The sequence below is a fragment of the Eriocheir sinensis genome, chromosome 31, assembly GCF_024679095.1.
Source record: "Eriocheir sinensis breed Jianghai 21 chromosome 31, ASM2467909v1, whole genome shotgun sequence".
In the NCBI taxonomy this organism is placed as follows: domain Eukaryota; kingdom Metazoa; phylum Arthropoda; class Malacostraca; order Decapoda; family Varunidae; genus Eriocheir; species Eriocheir sinensis.
In genome coordinates, this window is record NC_066539.1 from 15,222,671 (window position 1) to 15,239,328 (window position 16,658).

General features: G+C 44.4%; 1 protein-coding gene across 4 annotated transcripts in view; it reads right to left on the bottom strand.

The window, feature by feature from the left end:
* Positions 1–16,658, bottom strand: part of LOC127005941 (calcium-binding mitochondrial carrier protein SCaMC-3-like) — a 43,985-nt gene that overhangs the window by 26,746 nt on the left and 581 nt on the right. For 2 of the 4 annotated variants that reach the window (XM_050875382.1, XM_050875385.1), the window contains exons 2-4: positions 14,785–14,911; positions 13,457–13,544; positions 10,231–10,275 (exon numbers count right to left, since the gene is read on the bottom strand). In XM_050875382.1, the coding sequence (XP_050731339.1) occupies positions 10,231–10,275; positions 13,457–13,544; positions 14,785–14,911 (260 nt within the window). Of the gene's footprint in view, positions 1–3,798; positions 4,274–10,230; positions 10,276–13,456; positions 13,545–14,784; positions 14,912–16,658 lie in introns of those variants that run through there. The other 2 variants (XM_050875383.1, XM_050875384.1) reach the window with 2 other exon arrangements.

Genomic DNA, 16,658 nt, shown 5'->3' on the forward strand with positions numbered 1-16,658 from the left:
GGTGTTTAGGTTTAGCTGCCCCGTGTAGGCTGGCTGGCTAGCTGATCTATCTCTTGTAAGCCCCTCTCATGCTCGTATTTTCAATGAGTACGAGCTTGGCGGATGTGGCGTTGGAGGCGACTCACAGACTAGACTCGTGGCTGCCGGCTATAGGCACGGGACGAGGCGTGACTAATAAGGCTGAGGCACAGTGCCAGAATACAACGAACAAGCTATGCCAAACATCCACCACGAGGGGAGTCAGGTACTGTCAATGACATATGCTAGAGGATGGAACACAGCATTCAGTACAGGCTTGAAACGGGCCATGAGGGGAATGTTTTAAGCAATACTAAGACACTGAGCCGGAACATACCTAACAAGCTATGCCAAACATCCACCACGAGGGGAGTCAGGTACTGCCAATGACTTATATGCTAGAGGAAGGAACACGAACACAGCTCTCAGTACAGGCTTGAAACGGGCCATGAGGGGAATGTTTTAAGCAATACTAAGACACTGAGCCGGAACACACCTAACAAGCTATGCCAAACATCCACCACGAGGGGAGTCAGGTACTGTCAATGACTTATATGCTAGAGCTAGAGGAAGGAACACGAACACAGCTCTCAGTACAGGCTTGAAACGGACCATGAGGATAATGTTTTAAGCATTACTAAGACACTGAGCCGGAACACACCTAACAAACCATGCCAAACATCCGCGGGAAGGGGAGTCGGTGCTGTCAATGACTTACATGAGAGCGGACCTAACACAGCTCTCAGCACTGTTGGAAGGGTTGAAACGGGCCGTGAGGGAAATGCTTTAAGCAATACTAAGACATACAACCGTAATGAAACTAAAAGGCTATGCCAAACATTTACGAGGAGGGAGTAAATACTTCTCTCAACAAGTTACATTCGAGCGAGAGGAACACAGCTCTCAGCTCAGTTATAAAGCCTGAAACGGACCGAGAGGGGAATGTTTTAAGCAATACTAAGGCACAGTGTCAGAGCCGGACTATAACTAACGAGCTATCTCAAACATTTACGAAGAGGGGAAGCAAATACTACTCACAACAAGTTACATGCGAGCTGGAGGAACACAGCTCGCACCACTGTTAGAAAGCTTGAAACGGGCAGTGAGGAGGATGTTTTAAGCAATGGCGCCACTATAAACACTTGCCTGCGCCATGACGGGCTGGGGCCAACGACCAGGCCCCTGAATATGCCAAACATCCAAGAGGAGAGGGGTCAGATAGTGCTGTCAATGGCTTATATGCTAGAGGAAGGAACACAGCTCTCAGCACTACTAGAGGGCTTGAAACGGGCCGTGAGGAGAACGTTTTAAACAGTACAAAGTCTGTATAATCTTGAATCCTTACCTCCATGTTTTATTCCGTTTCTTTCCCGTGTTGTTCATGCGCCTCAGAAAGACCCTCTGCGTATTAGGGCTTTTATGCTCTTCTGTGAGGCTTTTCTGAGGGATTTAAATACCCACACTTGATAAAACTTAAGTCGAGATTGTGGGCATTTCCATGGGTAGTTTTATGACACTGGTGATAGCGTGACACAGCTTCTGCACCTTGGATACGAAAAAAAACATGAAAGCCCGACCAGTCTCCTCTGTGGCTTTAGGACAATTTTTTTTATGAGCTCCGAAAGCGTTTCAGAATAGTCTCTACGTCTTTCTATCTATACAGTCCGCCTTTCACTATTTTGTAATGCCTTTGTTGGTATTGATAAGTATTCTTTTTTTTGTGCGTGTATTGATATTGATGTATTTCTTATCCTTTAGTCCCATAATATTAACCAATTGAAAAAATATAGCTCATGCTGGCAAGTTTTTTTTTTATTTTTTTTTTTACTTCATCTCTCTCTCTCTCTCTCTCTCTCTCTCTCTCTCTCTCTCTCTCTCTCTCTCTCTGATTATTATCTTCCTCTAAAATTCGACGTAGTAATGTTGCGTCTTATCCTCTTCATACAACTATCACTATTTTTAACTCGATAACAGCATAGCCTACCTCCACCCCTCTTCCTCTCAACGCTCCACAACGCCCTTATGCAAGAATCAGCCAGTTTAGTCATTCTTTCATCTCTTTCACGGGTTAACTCTGAACAGCCTTAACTGCACTTTATTTCCATCTGTTCATGACTCAAGATTTTCAGGAGAGGAGAATCAAGACTCCTCACTGACCCAAACTGATCCTCTACGCTCTCCAACTCCCTAATGCAAGAATTTCACAGTATAATCTTTCATCTTTCACGGGTAAACTCTGAAATAGCCTTTATTGCCCTATATTTCCTCCAATTCATGACCTGGACTTTCAGGAGAGGGGAATCAAGACGCCTAACCAACCAAAACAATGCTCCCAAACCCTCTAATGCAAGAGTATGGTCATTCTTTCATCTTTCACTGGCAAACTCTAGAACAGCCTTTATTTTGCCCTCCTTCCTGTAATCTGGACTTTCAAGAGAGGAGATTCAAGATGCCTCGCTAACCCAAACCGATCTTGCTTCTCAGGTCCATATTATCAAACGACTCAGGCTCCCATCATGACTAATTCCCAAGGCCACAGAGATGATGAATCAGTTTTCATGGGTGATTTTCCCGTTCAAGCTGCAGACATCGTGTGAAACTACTACTAGTATTACAAAACAGTCCATTAAAATCCTAATAACTTCCACGAGAGCCTTTTTGAAGAGGCGAAGTGAGGTGCCGAGACGTTTAAGAACACGGGCCTCACAGAAGAAGGGTCAAACTACCACCAGGGTCATAAAACTACCCCTGGAAAAGCCTACAGCTCCTACGAAAGCCATGTCCAATATGTGAACTTGGGCGACGAAATGTTTTAAAATACGACCCTCAGCGTCTTCCTCTTCCGTCCCCTTCCCCGTGAATGCAGGAATAGCCACTAGTCAGCCGTGTGACCCTGAGACTGGTGGCTCAGCGTTCTCACATCTGTGATAAATTTTCCATTCTATGTTCGCTAGTCATATAACTCTATGGGAACGTTGATTTATCCTTCCTACGCGCATAAAGTATATCGATAGTCAACTTTTTTAACAATATGTTCGACTGAAAACGATTATTTACTGAGGCAATATCTTCTTTAGTCAGACCCCGATAAATACGTCTTGGGGTGAGTACAACAATCTGGTAACCCTGAGCGATGTGTGGCCCGCGATATGTATGCAGAGCGTCCCCCGGCCGTTCATCAGCTGACTTGTGGTCTGGTGATGCTCGGCGGCCCGGCTGACTCTAGTTCACTGTCCGGTATAGAGCAGTGTTCAATGTGACGGTCGTGGCCTTGCACGGGGTCAACACTTTTTCAGTAGCTTATGACCAGACGGCAAGATAAGCAAACTTTCTTTCTCTCTCTCTCTCTCTCTCTCTCTCTCTCTCTCTCTCTCTCTCTCTCTCTCTCTCTCTCTCTCCGTCCTTCCCTTTCACCTTCATTTTTTTCTCTAAACCGAATCCACGAGTCCTGCTCCCTAGTTACAGACCTTACTACTGATAACTGTCATGAAGTGTGTAATTCACCATGCCCTAATCACGGGCTGGACTCGTCCTCGCCAGCAAGTTCCCTCCCGATTACAGCAACCTCATTATTGTCAATGTCAGGGTGCTGCCGGGACCTTCACACCCCATCCACCTTGCTCAATGGGAGACAGTGACCACTCCTTGTCAGCGGAAAAGTACCAGCCTGAACGGGAGGCGATCCTCCGCCTTCCAGGCTGGATCCTGACAGAGCAGGGCTTTTTCCACTGTGTGGTGTGTGTGTGTGTGTGTGTGTGTGTGTGTGCCCCGATGGCTTACCTGTGGTCCTGGTCCTGGTCCTGGTCATGGCGGTGGTGGTGGCGGTGGGCCGGCGGATAGACATTGGGCATGAACGTTAATCCACACTGTTGCGTCCTCGCACAGGTCTCCGCCGAGCCGTACACCATCACCAGCGTGCCCACCGCCGCCCCCGTGCGCCCCCCGAGGCCCGCCAAGGCCCTCGCCCCACTCACACTGTGCTGGGGGGCGGCCGTCCCCTCCTTAATACGGTCATGGTGCGTGGTGAGGGAGTTGTGTCGCGTCCGTAATGGGTCAGGGAAGCCCATGGCACTGTGGTGATGGTTCCTTGACACTTCGTTGCCTCCTTGCATCGTGCCTTCACTTTGTGCCTGTATGCGTGCGCTCCTCACTATCTCTCTGTGCGAGCAGACGAGCCTTGAGCACTTGCCACCGTTCTCACCGCGCGCACACCAACGACTGGCGCTCGACCCGACTCACATGCCCCGAGTTGCCCCATCATCATTACTCAACAGTGCCAACTTGCCCGCCACCGCCACCACCACCCCGGCGGTCCTCACAATCCACCGTTGCCATTACATCATCAATCTTTTCTACACGTGTCATGTTTCTGTGCGCCATGGAAAAACTGGACTGATCTTGCTTGTGTTTTAAAGCAATACTATAAAATGTTTGCGACAGAGATGAGCACAGAGGTCACGCGAAGCTATTGCGTAAGCTCCCAACTTACTATTCACTGTATCCCATGCGCATATATATCTTATAACACTATACGTTGGTCATGTTCCGTTAAAACTGATAATTATAATGAGTTCAGTAAAGGGTTTGCGATATCAAGACTCGCTCGCCACTGCCCTCAGCAACTAAACAGATTAATACTTGCATGAAAGAAGAAGGTTACAAGTTCAGTAAAGGGTTTGCGATATCAAGGCTCGCTCGCCACTGCCCTCAGCAACTAAACAGATGAATACTTGCATGAAAGAAGAAGGTTACAAGTTCAGTAAAGGGTTTGCGATATCAAGGCTCGCTCGCCACTGCCCTCAGCAACTAAACAGATGAATACTTGCATGAAAGAAGAAGGTTACAAGTTCAATAAAGGGTTTGCGATATCAAGACTCGCTCGCCACTGCCCTCAGCAACTAAACAGATGAATACTTGCATGAAAGAAGAAGGTTACAAGTTCAATAAAGGGTTTGCGATATCAAGACTCGCTCGACACTGCCCTCAGCAACTAAACAGATGAATACTTGCATGAAAGAAGAAGGTTACAAGTTCAGTAAAGGGTTTTCGATATCAAGACTCGCTCGCCACTGCCCTCAGCAACTAAACAGACGAATACTTGCATGAAAGAAAAAGGTTACAAGTTCAATTAAGGGTTTACATTATCAAGACTCGTTTAACTAAATAAAGGATGAGAAATGCCAGGGACATACATACCACAAAATGAGTGTCAATACATGTAAGCGTCAATACGATAATTGTGAGTGCCAATACGAGACAAAAAAAAAAGATTAAATAAATTCACGGATAGTAATGTTAGGTGGGGTTAGGGTTACAGGAGCTGCCTTGCATAGGCCTACCGACCTCTTGCAGACTCATTATGTTCTAATGTTTCTACTCTTTAACTCTGCGACATCAACACGTATTTCTCGTAGAAGCTTGGCAGTTCAGTTTTCAATATCAAGACTCGCTCGCCACAACTAAAGGCTGAGAAATGCCAGATATAATTACAGTTTCTCCTCTTCAAGTCTACGGCATCTACACGTGTCTCTCGGGAAAGCTCTGCAGTTCAATAGAGGAGTTTCAATATCAAGACTCGCTCGCCAGTGTCATCAGATAACTAAAGGCTGAGAAATGACAGATATAAATACACCAATAGTTTCTCCTCTTCAAGTCTACGGCATCTACACGTGTCTCTCGGGAAAGCTCTGCAGTTCAATAGAGGAGTTTCAATATCAAGACTCGCTCGCCAGGGTCCTCAGATAACTAAAGGCTGAGAAATGTCATATATAAATACACCAATAGTTTCTCCTCTTCAAGTCTACGGCATCCATACGTGTCTCTCGTGGAGGCTTGGCACTGTAATGAATTTCTCGCAAGTTCCCGATCACTCACGGCGACAACTCATTCACTAGTAAATTAGTGCACAATCTTTACACCTCTTTCTCTCTGCGGCGCCACCATCACCCGACTTGGCAGGATAGTTTGCACGATGTAAAAGATGATGACGCATAAGATTAATTAAACGGAGGTATTGATTGACGAGGCGTTCACTGCAAGTCTTGAAGGTAAGTATTTTAAAACGTCTCGGAGGCTCAGTTCGCCTGTTTGAAAAGCTTATCGTCTAAAGAAGTTGCCGAGGCTCTGATGGACTGTTTTGTGACGCCAGTGTTGCTTTACTCGACTTCTGCATCTCGAACGGGGGAGGGCATCCACGAAAACTTGGTCAACATTCTCTATGGCCCTGGGAAACAGTCGTAATGGGAGTCCGATACGTTGAAGAATATGAACTTATACTCTCTCTCTCTCTCTCTCTCTCTCTCTCTCTCCTTCAGTTCAACACCGCGATAGTGTATGCAACATAAGAGATAAGGAAATCCGCATAATTATGATGAAACAAAGGTCTTGAAGGAGCGTTCCGTGTCAGGTACCTCCGTTGCGTCATAATCTTCACCACCACCACCGCCACCACTGCGAACCGAGATACGTCCAGTTCAGCGGTGAGGGCAGAGACAAGGCGGTGGATGACACTAGACAAATCTCGACTGTCGTGAGGTCGTTAGTCTCAAACATACCGAGACTTTCACACCCATCCATGCATATTTGATGAGGCTTTGGTAGAGGTCGTGTTAGTTGTGTTTCCATGGGTAGTTTTATGAGCCTTGTGATAGTTTGACGATACTTCTGCACCATGAACGTGAAAATACACTCCTGAGAACAGGACTAATCTCCTTTGTGATCCGTATTCAAGCGTCTGAGATTAGGGGTCTGACTTCCATGCTCACCTCACCTCACCCCACCCCATGACACATCCCCCCCCCACCCAATGACACATCCCACACCAGCCCATGACATATCCCACACAAGCCCATGACACATCCCACCCCAGCTCATGACACACCCCACCCCATGACACATCCCCCCACCCAATGACACATCCCACCCCACCCCACCCAATGACACATCCCACACCAGCCCATGACACATCCCACCCCACCCCATGACACATCCTACGTAGCCCTTCCTACACCGGCGACCTCCTCCACGATGCAACAAATAAAAAAAATATATAAAAGAAACAAATAAAAAAAAAAGTTATGCACAACCCCATTCAGAGAAAACTGTGGGTGAGATATTTAAAATCGTAAAGTTGAGAGAGAGAGAGAGAGAGAGAGAGAGAGAGAGAGAGAGAGAGAGAAGTGGGGAGGGGTAATCAGGCTCTTTGATCTAACACTCTACTGGTTAGGGATATGAGTGTGTGTGTGTGTGTGTGTGTCATTCACCATGGTCTGATCACGAGCTGGACTTCCGATCGTTCTCCCACAAAGAGCTTGGAGTTTCATATAGTAAGTGGCTGTCATGTGTGTAGAGATATGACCTTTGACCTTACCTACCTAACTATACTTCAGACAGGCATCATTAGAGCAGTGATTAGCGGGCTTTTTTATCATTTATTTTTGCCCTTGATCTGTTTCCTTACTATAAAAAAAACAACCTGGGAGACTTGGTAGATTCATATATGCTTCTTCACTAATGAGCCAATCAAACAAAGTGAACTGATTTTGTGTTGAGTTTACCATGAGTTTACTAGTATATAAGCCTGTCGAGTGTTTGAAGGTATACTCAATAAAATCATGTATGCTTCCCTGGCAATGAGACTTCTTACCTAACAAAGTGAACTGTTTTTGTGTTGAGTTTACCATGAATTTACTAGTACAAGCCTGTCGGGTGTTTGAAGGTATACTCAATAAAATCATGTATGCTTCCCTGGTAATGAGACTTCTTACCTAACAAAGTGAACTGTAGGAGGAGGAGGAGGAGGAGGAGGGAAGGAAGGAATGGTAGGAAGCAAAGAAAAACAAATACATAGATAGTGAGGGAGGGAACAGAAGCTTAAAAAACAAGGCAGTGGTAATAGAAGGAAAGATTACAGAGATAAAGGAGAGAGGAAATAGTTTTGCCGATAAGTTGCTGGCTGTCACCTGTATAAAGATGCCTTGCTCAGCCTTGCCTAACACTAACCACTACGCCTGTCAGGTGTTGGAAGGCATACTCAGTGAATTCATATAGACTTCCTCGGCAATGACACTTCTTGCCTGACAAAATCAAGTGTTTCTGTTGAGTTTTGCTTTTTATTCAGCAAGGGAGGCAGCTCAAGGGCAAAAAAGCAAAAACAGGAACAGAAAACAGAATGAGAAGCCACAAAAGAGGTCAACTGCTGCCTGTCATGTGTGTTAACCCGTCCGCTGCGAATGGCACGGATTTGGCTTTCACTGGTAGCCTGGTAGCATATTATAGTCCCAGGTCTTTCTCTGCCTCTGTGGTGGATAGTGGAGTGTTTCCCATGTTGTATTGGTATGCTAGACATCCCCTCCCAAGGTGCAGGACTTTACATTTTTCTTAACTGAATTGGAGCAGCCACTGTTTGTTCCATTCCTGTGGCTTGGTGAGATCTTCTTGTAGGAAATCCACAGTCAAGGAGTTAAAAAGCCTTGCTCAGCCTTACCTGATACTAATGCAGTCATCATAAATTCAAATCCACATGTGCTTCCTCAGTAATGAAATTTTTCTATCAAACAAAGTGACCTTTCTCAGTTGATTATGCAACTCATGATTAATCTCAAGACATGGTGATTGAAAAATTGTCTCCTGCATGTGTAACACTTAGTAAAACCTTCCAGAAACCAGAATACAGATATGTTTTTTTATGCATTGGTGTTAGAGTCAGTTTCAATTTTCATTTTATAATTACTTGTTATGGCAGGGTCTTTGTTCTTTTTTTTACCCAAGCCTCCACTAAAGCTGAAAGTCTGGCTACAGTCTTCACAAAGTAGACAAACACTCAAACTCTGACCTGCAAACTTCACCACCAGGTATGTAAGGTATATTTTCAGGCAGAGTAACTGAGGAACACACTCTACTAAGGGAACACAACACTGGCTTAAAGTGGCGGGCATTCAATCATCAGTACTCTCAAAACACGCCTACATTTCAACAGCTTACTAGTCCTCCCAAATACCTGGAGAAGGGAGGAAGAGGCACAATGCAGGAGTGAGGAAACTGTACTGAACTGAATGGTGGTGGCAACTCTGAATAAGTGGAGGTTGTGGTTCTGCTCTTACTGCAGTGAATTCCTCAATTGTTGACATAACCCAATTCCTCGGAGTCAGCAGGCATTCCCCATGGTCTTATCATGTGCTAGACTCGTGATTGTCAGACAGTACCCTCTCTGTATGAGCTTGAGGATGCATAGTAACAAATTTCTGGGTACAGCAGGAACCTCATATCACACCCACACACATCAGGAAGGTGAGACACAACCCCCGACCAACACCCGGAATCATTCAAAGCTGGGTTGACAGAGAGCACGCATGGATTAAAGGAGACTGCCCATCCATCTCCACTCCACCCAGGAATCAAACACAGGACCTCTCAGCTGTAAGGCAAGCATGCTAACCATTGCACTACGATGTGAGTGTGAGTGTGTGTGTGTGTGTGTGTGTGTGTGTGTGTGTGTGTGTGTGTGTGTGTGTGTGTTCATGGTCTAGCTTTAACACAAAAAAATCTAGACATTCTAATTGCAATCAAGGGAAAAAGTAGACTTGGTCAGGTCATAATCAAGTGTAGAAAAACTAATAACAACTGGACAATGAAAAGAACACAGTGGCAGCCTAGGAAATTGTAGAAATCACAGCAAACAGAGAACCAGGCGAAGAGACGAAATCAGAACCCTTACTGGAACAGGATGGAAAACACTAAACACTGCACTGAGGGAGGTAGATTAGGTAGGTAGATAGGTATGGCTTTAGAACCTATACTAGAGCAGAATGTTAAACACTAAACACTGCACTGGGAGAGTTAGATAGAGGTAGGTAGATAGAGATATGTAGTTAGAACCTTTACTGGAGCAGGATGGATAACACTAAGCACATTACTGAGGGTAGTAGACAGAGGTAGGTAGATAGATATGGAATTAGAACCTTTACTAAAGAAGGAATGGAAAACACTAAGCACTTCACTGAGGGAGGGATGATAAACAATGCTGGGAAAGATAGGATAGGTTAGGTTAGGTTAGCTAATAAAAGAAGCTGATGACGATGATTCTAATGACGATGGCAAAGGGTAAGCCCCTATCCACATCTATTTTCCATCCTGTCATCAACACTCACAGCAGGGCAGGACTGATGTCCCTCCTGCCCTATCATGAAAGCCCAGCCACAAAAACAAACCTACATCACCATCCTGTTGTGTGGTGAATAGAAAGGAGAGTCACGCAAACTGTTGGGAGAAACGGGAGAGAGAAAAAGCGCGTTTAGTGTTGGCAATGGGTGGAGGGACATAGGGAGAGGGCAGTGGTTGTTGTAATGGGTGAAGGGACATGGGGAGAGGGTAGTGGGTGTCTTGTTAATGGTTGTAATGGTTGAAAGGCTATAGGAAAATGGGTGTCTTGTTAGGTTTAAAGGGATTATGAAACAGCCAACACTCAAATAAAATCTCTTGGTCTTGAGCTCTGTGTGTATGTGTATATGTGTGTGTGTGTGTGTGTATTTACCTAGTTGTGACATACGGGAAGAGAGCTATGCTCGCGCTGTCCCGTCTCCATAACCACTCTTATCCAACTTTTCCTTAAAATCTTGAATGTATCTTGCACAGACCACCTCCTCCTCCAGTCTATTCCATAGCCAAGGCATGTAGTACGGTATGGTACGGTACGGTACGGTGCGAACTTACGGTACAGTACGAATCTGAGGACGGCAAAAGTACGGTACGATATTTTTTTCTAATAGTACGGTACGGTACAAAAGTACAATATTTTTTCATACCTTTTTTCGTAGCAATAGACGAACACCTGCATCTGTGATCAGGTCATTCAGGTGACTAATGAAGTGAGTAAGGTCATGTGCCAGCACTCCAGTGGGACCTGGAGTGGAGTGGCAAGGTCATTAATGTCAGGTCAGTGAGGTCTCAGCCTTTCCAGGGGATTAAAGGTGGAGTGGCAGGCGGTAGCTATGCAAGTAATTTGCTCTGACCTCAAGGCATGTGACAGGTCAGCACAGCAGTTCTTACCAGACCTCCACACAAGACATGTTGAGACCCAAGATTCCTGAGCTAAGATGAGGGTCATAAGTGTTGTGTCTTTTCTTCCTGGTGTTTGTGTCTTCTCTTCCTGGTGTGTTTTTTTTGTTTGTTTTTTTAATAGTGTTGAGGAGGATCCCGAGGCTGAGAGTGATGACAGCATAATCGATAAGTTGTTGCATCAGGGTGATAACTCAGCTCAGGCCAAAGCAGCCACTGATATGCATGAAAGTTCTCTAGTTGTTGAGAGCTTCGACAACACTCCACGGGTGGGGAGAAGTGAGAATATTTTTCATTGGTGGCACTGTCATCCTCACTCTGAACTAAAAAAAATTGCTGAAGTGGCAGTCAGGCTTCCTATGACGCAAGCCAGCATCAAAAGGACCTTCTTGGGCTTGCGCTTCATATTAAATGAGCGACGCTAAGTCTAAAGGCAGACATAATAGATGCAATAATGTTGCTGCGTTGCAACACATAATGCGTCTGGAAATAGGAGGTGTAACTTTATTTTTAAAGTAATATAATTTTCCTAGTTTATTGATATTCATAGTATATTGAATGCAATGAAATATACCCTGTTATAGAAATAAAGTAGCATATACTGTACTATATGTGTATGATTTACCATATCAGCATTATGTATATATGGTACGAAATAAGGTATGAAATTACAGTACAATATTTTAGCATACTAGTACAGTATGAGTGTGATTTACTAGTACGGTACTAAATTACAGTACTGTATTTTTTCTTTGGTACGAATTACGATAAATCATTGGTACCGTACAGTACTACATGCCTTGTCCATAGCTCAATGCTTCTATTTGGGAAGCTAAACTTTTTCGCATCTCTCCTACACGTGGTCGCCCTCAACTTCTTTCCATGTCCTCTTGTTTCTCTCTCGTTCCACACACACAGCTGCTCTCTGTCCAAATGCTCCACTCCGTTCACCACCCTGTACACCGCTATCAGATCTCCTCTTTCTCTTCAGGGTTGTGAGCCCCATGCTATTGAGTCTCTCCTCATAAGTCCAATCTCGAAGTTCCGGTACCATCTTCCTTCAACCTTTCTTCATACGACAATTCCTCCAGTTCTGGAACCATCTTCATTGCCATCCTTTGTATTCTTTCTAGTTTTTTCATGTGTTTCTTCTTATGGGGAGACCACACAGTTTCCATATGTTCCAACTTTAGTCTAATCATAGTGGTAATATCATCTTTTTCATCATATCTTTATCCATGTAGTGGAATGCTATTTCTATATTTCTTACTATTCTATATGTATCTCCGAATATCCTATTTACATGACTCTCAGACTGTTAATTATCTTGTACTGTCACTCCCAGATCTCTCTCTTCTTGAACTTTTCATATTTCTCCATCTCCCATTTTATATGTCCACTTTGGTCTCCCTAAACTTTTACCCATTTCCATTACATGACATTTCTTCACATTAAACTCCAATCCCAAATCTTATTTAGGTCCTCTTGCAAAATTTCACAGTCTTTACTATTTCTTATTTGTCTCAGCAATTTTGCATCGTCTACAAACAAGCCCATGTAACTATTTACTTTCTCTGGCATATCAATTATGTACACTAGGAAAAATATTGGTGCCAGTGCCGATCCTTGAGGCACCCCGCTATCTACATTTCTCCATTCCGATTTCATGTCCTTTACCACTGTTCTCATTTCTCTTCCCTTTAAGTAACTCTTCATTCAGTCTTTCGTTTTCCCTTTCAATCATTCTCTATTTTCCAGCTTCCATAATAGTTTTTTATGTGGAACTTTGTCGAAAACCTTCTTCAAGTCCAAGTACACGCAGTCTACCCATCCATCCCTCTCCTGTGTTATGTCCATCACTCTCGAGTAAAAGCTTAATAAGTTTGTTACACATGAACGGCCTTGTCTAAAGCCATACTGTTTTTCTGTAATTATATCGTGTTCTAGAAATTTTGTCCACTGTTTCTTTATCACTTTTTCACATATTTTGCAAACTAAGCTGGTCAACGATACTGGTCTATAGTTCAGAGGTTTTTCCTTTTTCCCGCTTTTATATATAGGGACCACCGGAGCCCTTCGCCATTCCTTTGGTACTTTACCAGTTGATATTGAGCACTTATGATATCATATACCGGTCCGATAAGTTGATTCTGCATTCTTTCAAAATACGACCTGAAACTCCATCCAGTCCCATTGCTTTCTTATCTTCCAGCTCCTCCATTATTTTATATATCTCTTCTTTATTTACTATTACTTCCTCCATTTGGATATTCCTCTTGTCATCTTGTGGTTCATTAAATTTTTATTCTTTTGTGTGTGTGTGTGTGTGTGTGTGTGTGTGTTCTAGCCACCACCCAGAACAAGCGTGGGAGGCAACACTCACCGTTGCAGGAGTCGCTTGGCTTCGTCATTGCCAATGTTGACGCCGAGCCGCTTGAAGGACGACCTCAACTCCTTCTCATCAACGCGGCCTGCAGGAGAAGTGGGTCAGAATAGCAACTATACTCTAGACCACTACGACAATATACATACAAAAGGCTGTTGGTGGGGAGGCGGGTGGAAGGAGCCATTTACTGTCCTCTTATATGTATCCAATAGTTAACGACTGGGTTACATTCTTAGAAAAACAATTGTGAGGTGAAACAATCGTATAAGTAACTTGAGGTTTGATTAATAGGGAGGTGTTCCTAAATGTGCACAGTAAACCCTCCATAAATCAGACTAACTGAGGGGGAGGCCCTGTCTGAATTAGCTGAAAATCCAAAATATGAAAATTCAAGGAAAAAGCTTGTGCACAGCCAAGCAAGGCAGCTCCAGTGTTGACCAGCAATTCTGATTAATTTTTACATTAACCCTCTCGTGCACCGTAAGCTATTGTTGAATTTGAAAATTAATTCAACTAATCTGCCAAGCATCACAAAATTCTCTGTATACAATAACTTCACTTGAACTGACTTGGAGAAGCACAAGAAGTAATGAAGTAAGCCCTCGCTTATTTAATACACATAACTTATACATGATGAAATATGCAAAGCAGCAAGAACCAGGCAAGACTCTTCAGCAATCCATCTAAAAAGTTTTGCAACCTATACCGGACATAGGATGTAAACCCTGATGCAGAAATATTAAAACAAGATACAGCTGGTTTGGCTTAACTCAGCTTGGGTTGCATGACAGAACAGAGATGAGTAATAGAGACATGATATCATCACCCTTACAAACACCCCCATCAACCTTATTTTGCAGAGATTTCTAGATTTGGGGATAAATCAATTTTTCATCATGAGACACCCATTTTTCATCATTCTAGAGTGTGAATGTTATAAAATTCCTTAACTGGTTTACCTGCTTGCTGATTTTAAAAATGACAGTGTTTTTCAATTTCCAAAGAGTAGAAAAAATGCCTTAGGCAGTTTCTTTAGAAGGTGGCAATGTTAAACTAACCTAACACACTGTTATACGTAGTTGTGTCAGCAATGGGTCAGACCTTGCCCAGCTCCATGCCTCTGAAGAACACCTTGACTACTGCTGAGGACCTACTGCCTGTCCTCAGAGGCAGAAAGAGAGAACCACAAAGAAACAGCAAGACTTACCTACACATATGAAATTTTACACACTCACTATTATTACATAGAGAGAGACATAGAGAAAGAGACTGTATATGCGTGTGGTGAAGGAGGTGGTGGTGGGAGAGACAGAAGGGCTGCCTACCATCACTGTTGGCATCCAGCGTGTGGAAGACCAGCAGCAACCTCTTCTCGTGCTCATGGACATAGTTGACAAACTCGGCGAGGGTCAGGTCGTTGCTCTCGTTGACATCTGCCCTCTGGATCAGCAGCTGTCAGGGGAGGAGGAACGTGTGAGTGATGGGCACAGACAGGACACAAGGGACCTAAGTCATTATTTTTATATGTATCTGTGCCTCACTTTGCCTATTAGAAAAGCCTCTATTAGAAGTTGCTGGGATTTTCATGGACCGTTTTGTGATCCTAGTGATAGTTTAACATGACTTCTGCATCTTGAACAGGAAAATCACCCATGAAAACCCAGTTAATCTTCCCTGTGGCCTTGGGAAAAAGTCATAATGGGAGCCTGAGATGCTTAAAAATATGGACCTTGGGCATGGCATCAATTTGTTCGTGATTCACCTCAGTAAAATATCGAACGTGTGGAAAAGGACCTGAGGCGTTCACTGGTCCTATCCAACGCTACCAGATTATCGTACTCAGAGCTTCGTATTTACCAGTTTCTGACCCATAATTATTACAAGAAGACATCACTAATTAACCCGTCCGCTGCGATTCGCACGGATTTGGTTTTCACTGGTAACCTGGTAACATATAATCCCAGGTCATTCTCTGCCTCTGTGGTGAATAGTGGAGTGTTTCCCATTTGGTATTGATATGCTGGATATCCCCTCCCAAGGTGCAGGACTTTACATTTTTCTTTACTGAATTGTAGCAGCTACTTTTTGTTCCATTCCTGTAGCTTGGTGATGTCTTCTTGTAGGAAATCCGCAGTCAAGGGGTTAACCATTTCAGCGATAACTATAAATGATCTAGTAATTAGGGCAGAGGAAACAGTTTTGGGGTTGGAAATCAGTAAATATGAGAGGCCGAGTAGGACAGCCTGGCATCGCTTGTCCTATGTCATCCACAGCTATCATTATGGCAAGAATTACAACACCTCCCTTCCCCTTATCACCATCTTATCAAAAATTCGTCAGATAAGTTAAGCCTTAAAACATTTGATGCATAGACATGGATGGATGCTGATTATGGACATATAGTACATGAATCACAGACAAAGGGTTATCCAGACATACAGGCAGCCTCCACAATCTAGCTCATTAACCCCCTAACTGTGGATTTCCTACAAGAAGACATCACCAAGCTACAGGAGTGGAGCAAAAAGTGGCTGTTACAATTCAGTGAAGAAAAATGTAAAGTCCTGCACCTTGGGAGGGAATATCCAGCTCAGTGGACAGTGTGTCATCACTTGTGTCCCACGATTGTACATACTTAATAAAACACTTCACTCTGTATCTTAAGACTTGGAAATGTCAGAAATAGAGGAAGGATTAGCACTGGACTGAGAGCAGGATGGAGGAGGATCGTCATAAGCCCGACCCCAAGAACAGGAGATGGACTAAAAACTAAGAATAAGACTCAGTATCTCAAGAAACTCCTCAACACACACCCCAGTAATGTAGCAGCCTGTCCATCACTTAAGCAAAAGGAGGGAACATGAACTTTAATCTCTGGGAAATACAAACACAATAAGCAATATACAAAACACTACCCCTACCACCCAAGTGTCCCCCTGTCCTTCCATGGTCCTCTGCCCCCGGTGGTCCCCTGCCCCCGGTGGTCCCCTGCTCCCAGTGGTCCCCTGCTCCCAGTGGTCCCCTGCCCCCGGTGGTCCCCTGCTCCCGGTGGTCCCCTGCCCCCGGTGGTCCCCTGCCCCCGGTGGTCCCCTGCTCCCGGTGGTCCCCTGCCCCCGGTGGTCCCCTGCCCCCGGTGATCCCCTGCCCCCGGTGGTCCCCTGCTCCCGGTGGTCCCCTGCCCCCGGTGATCCCCTGCCCC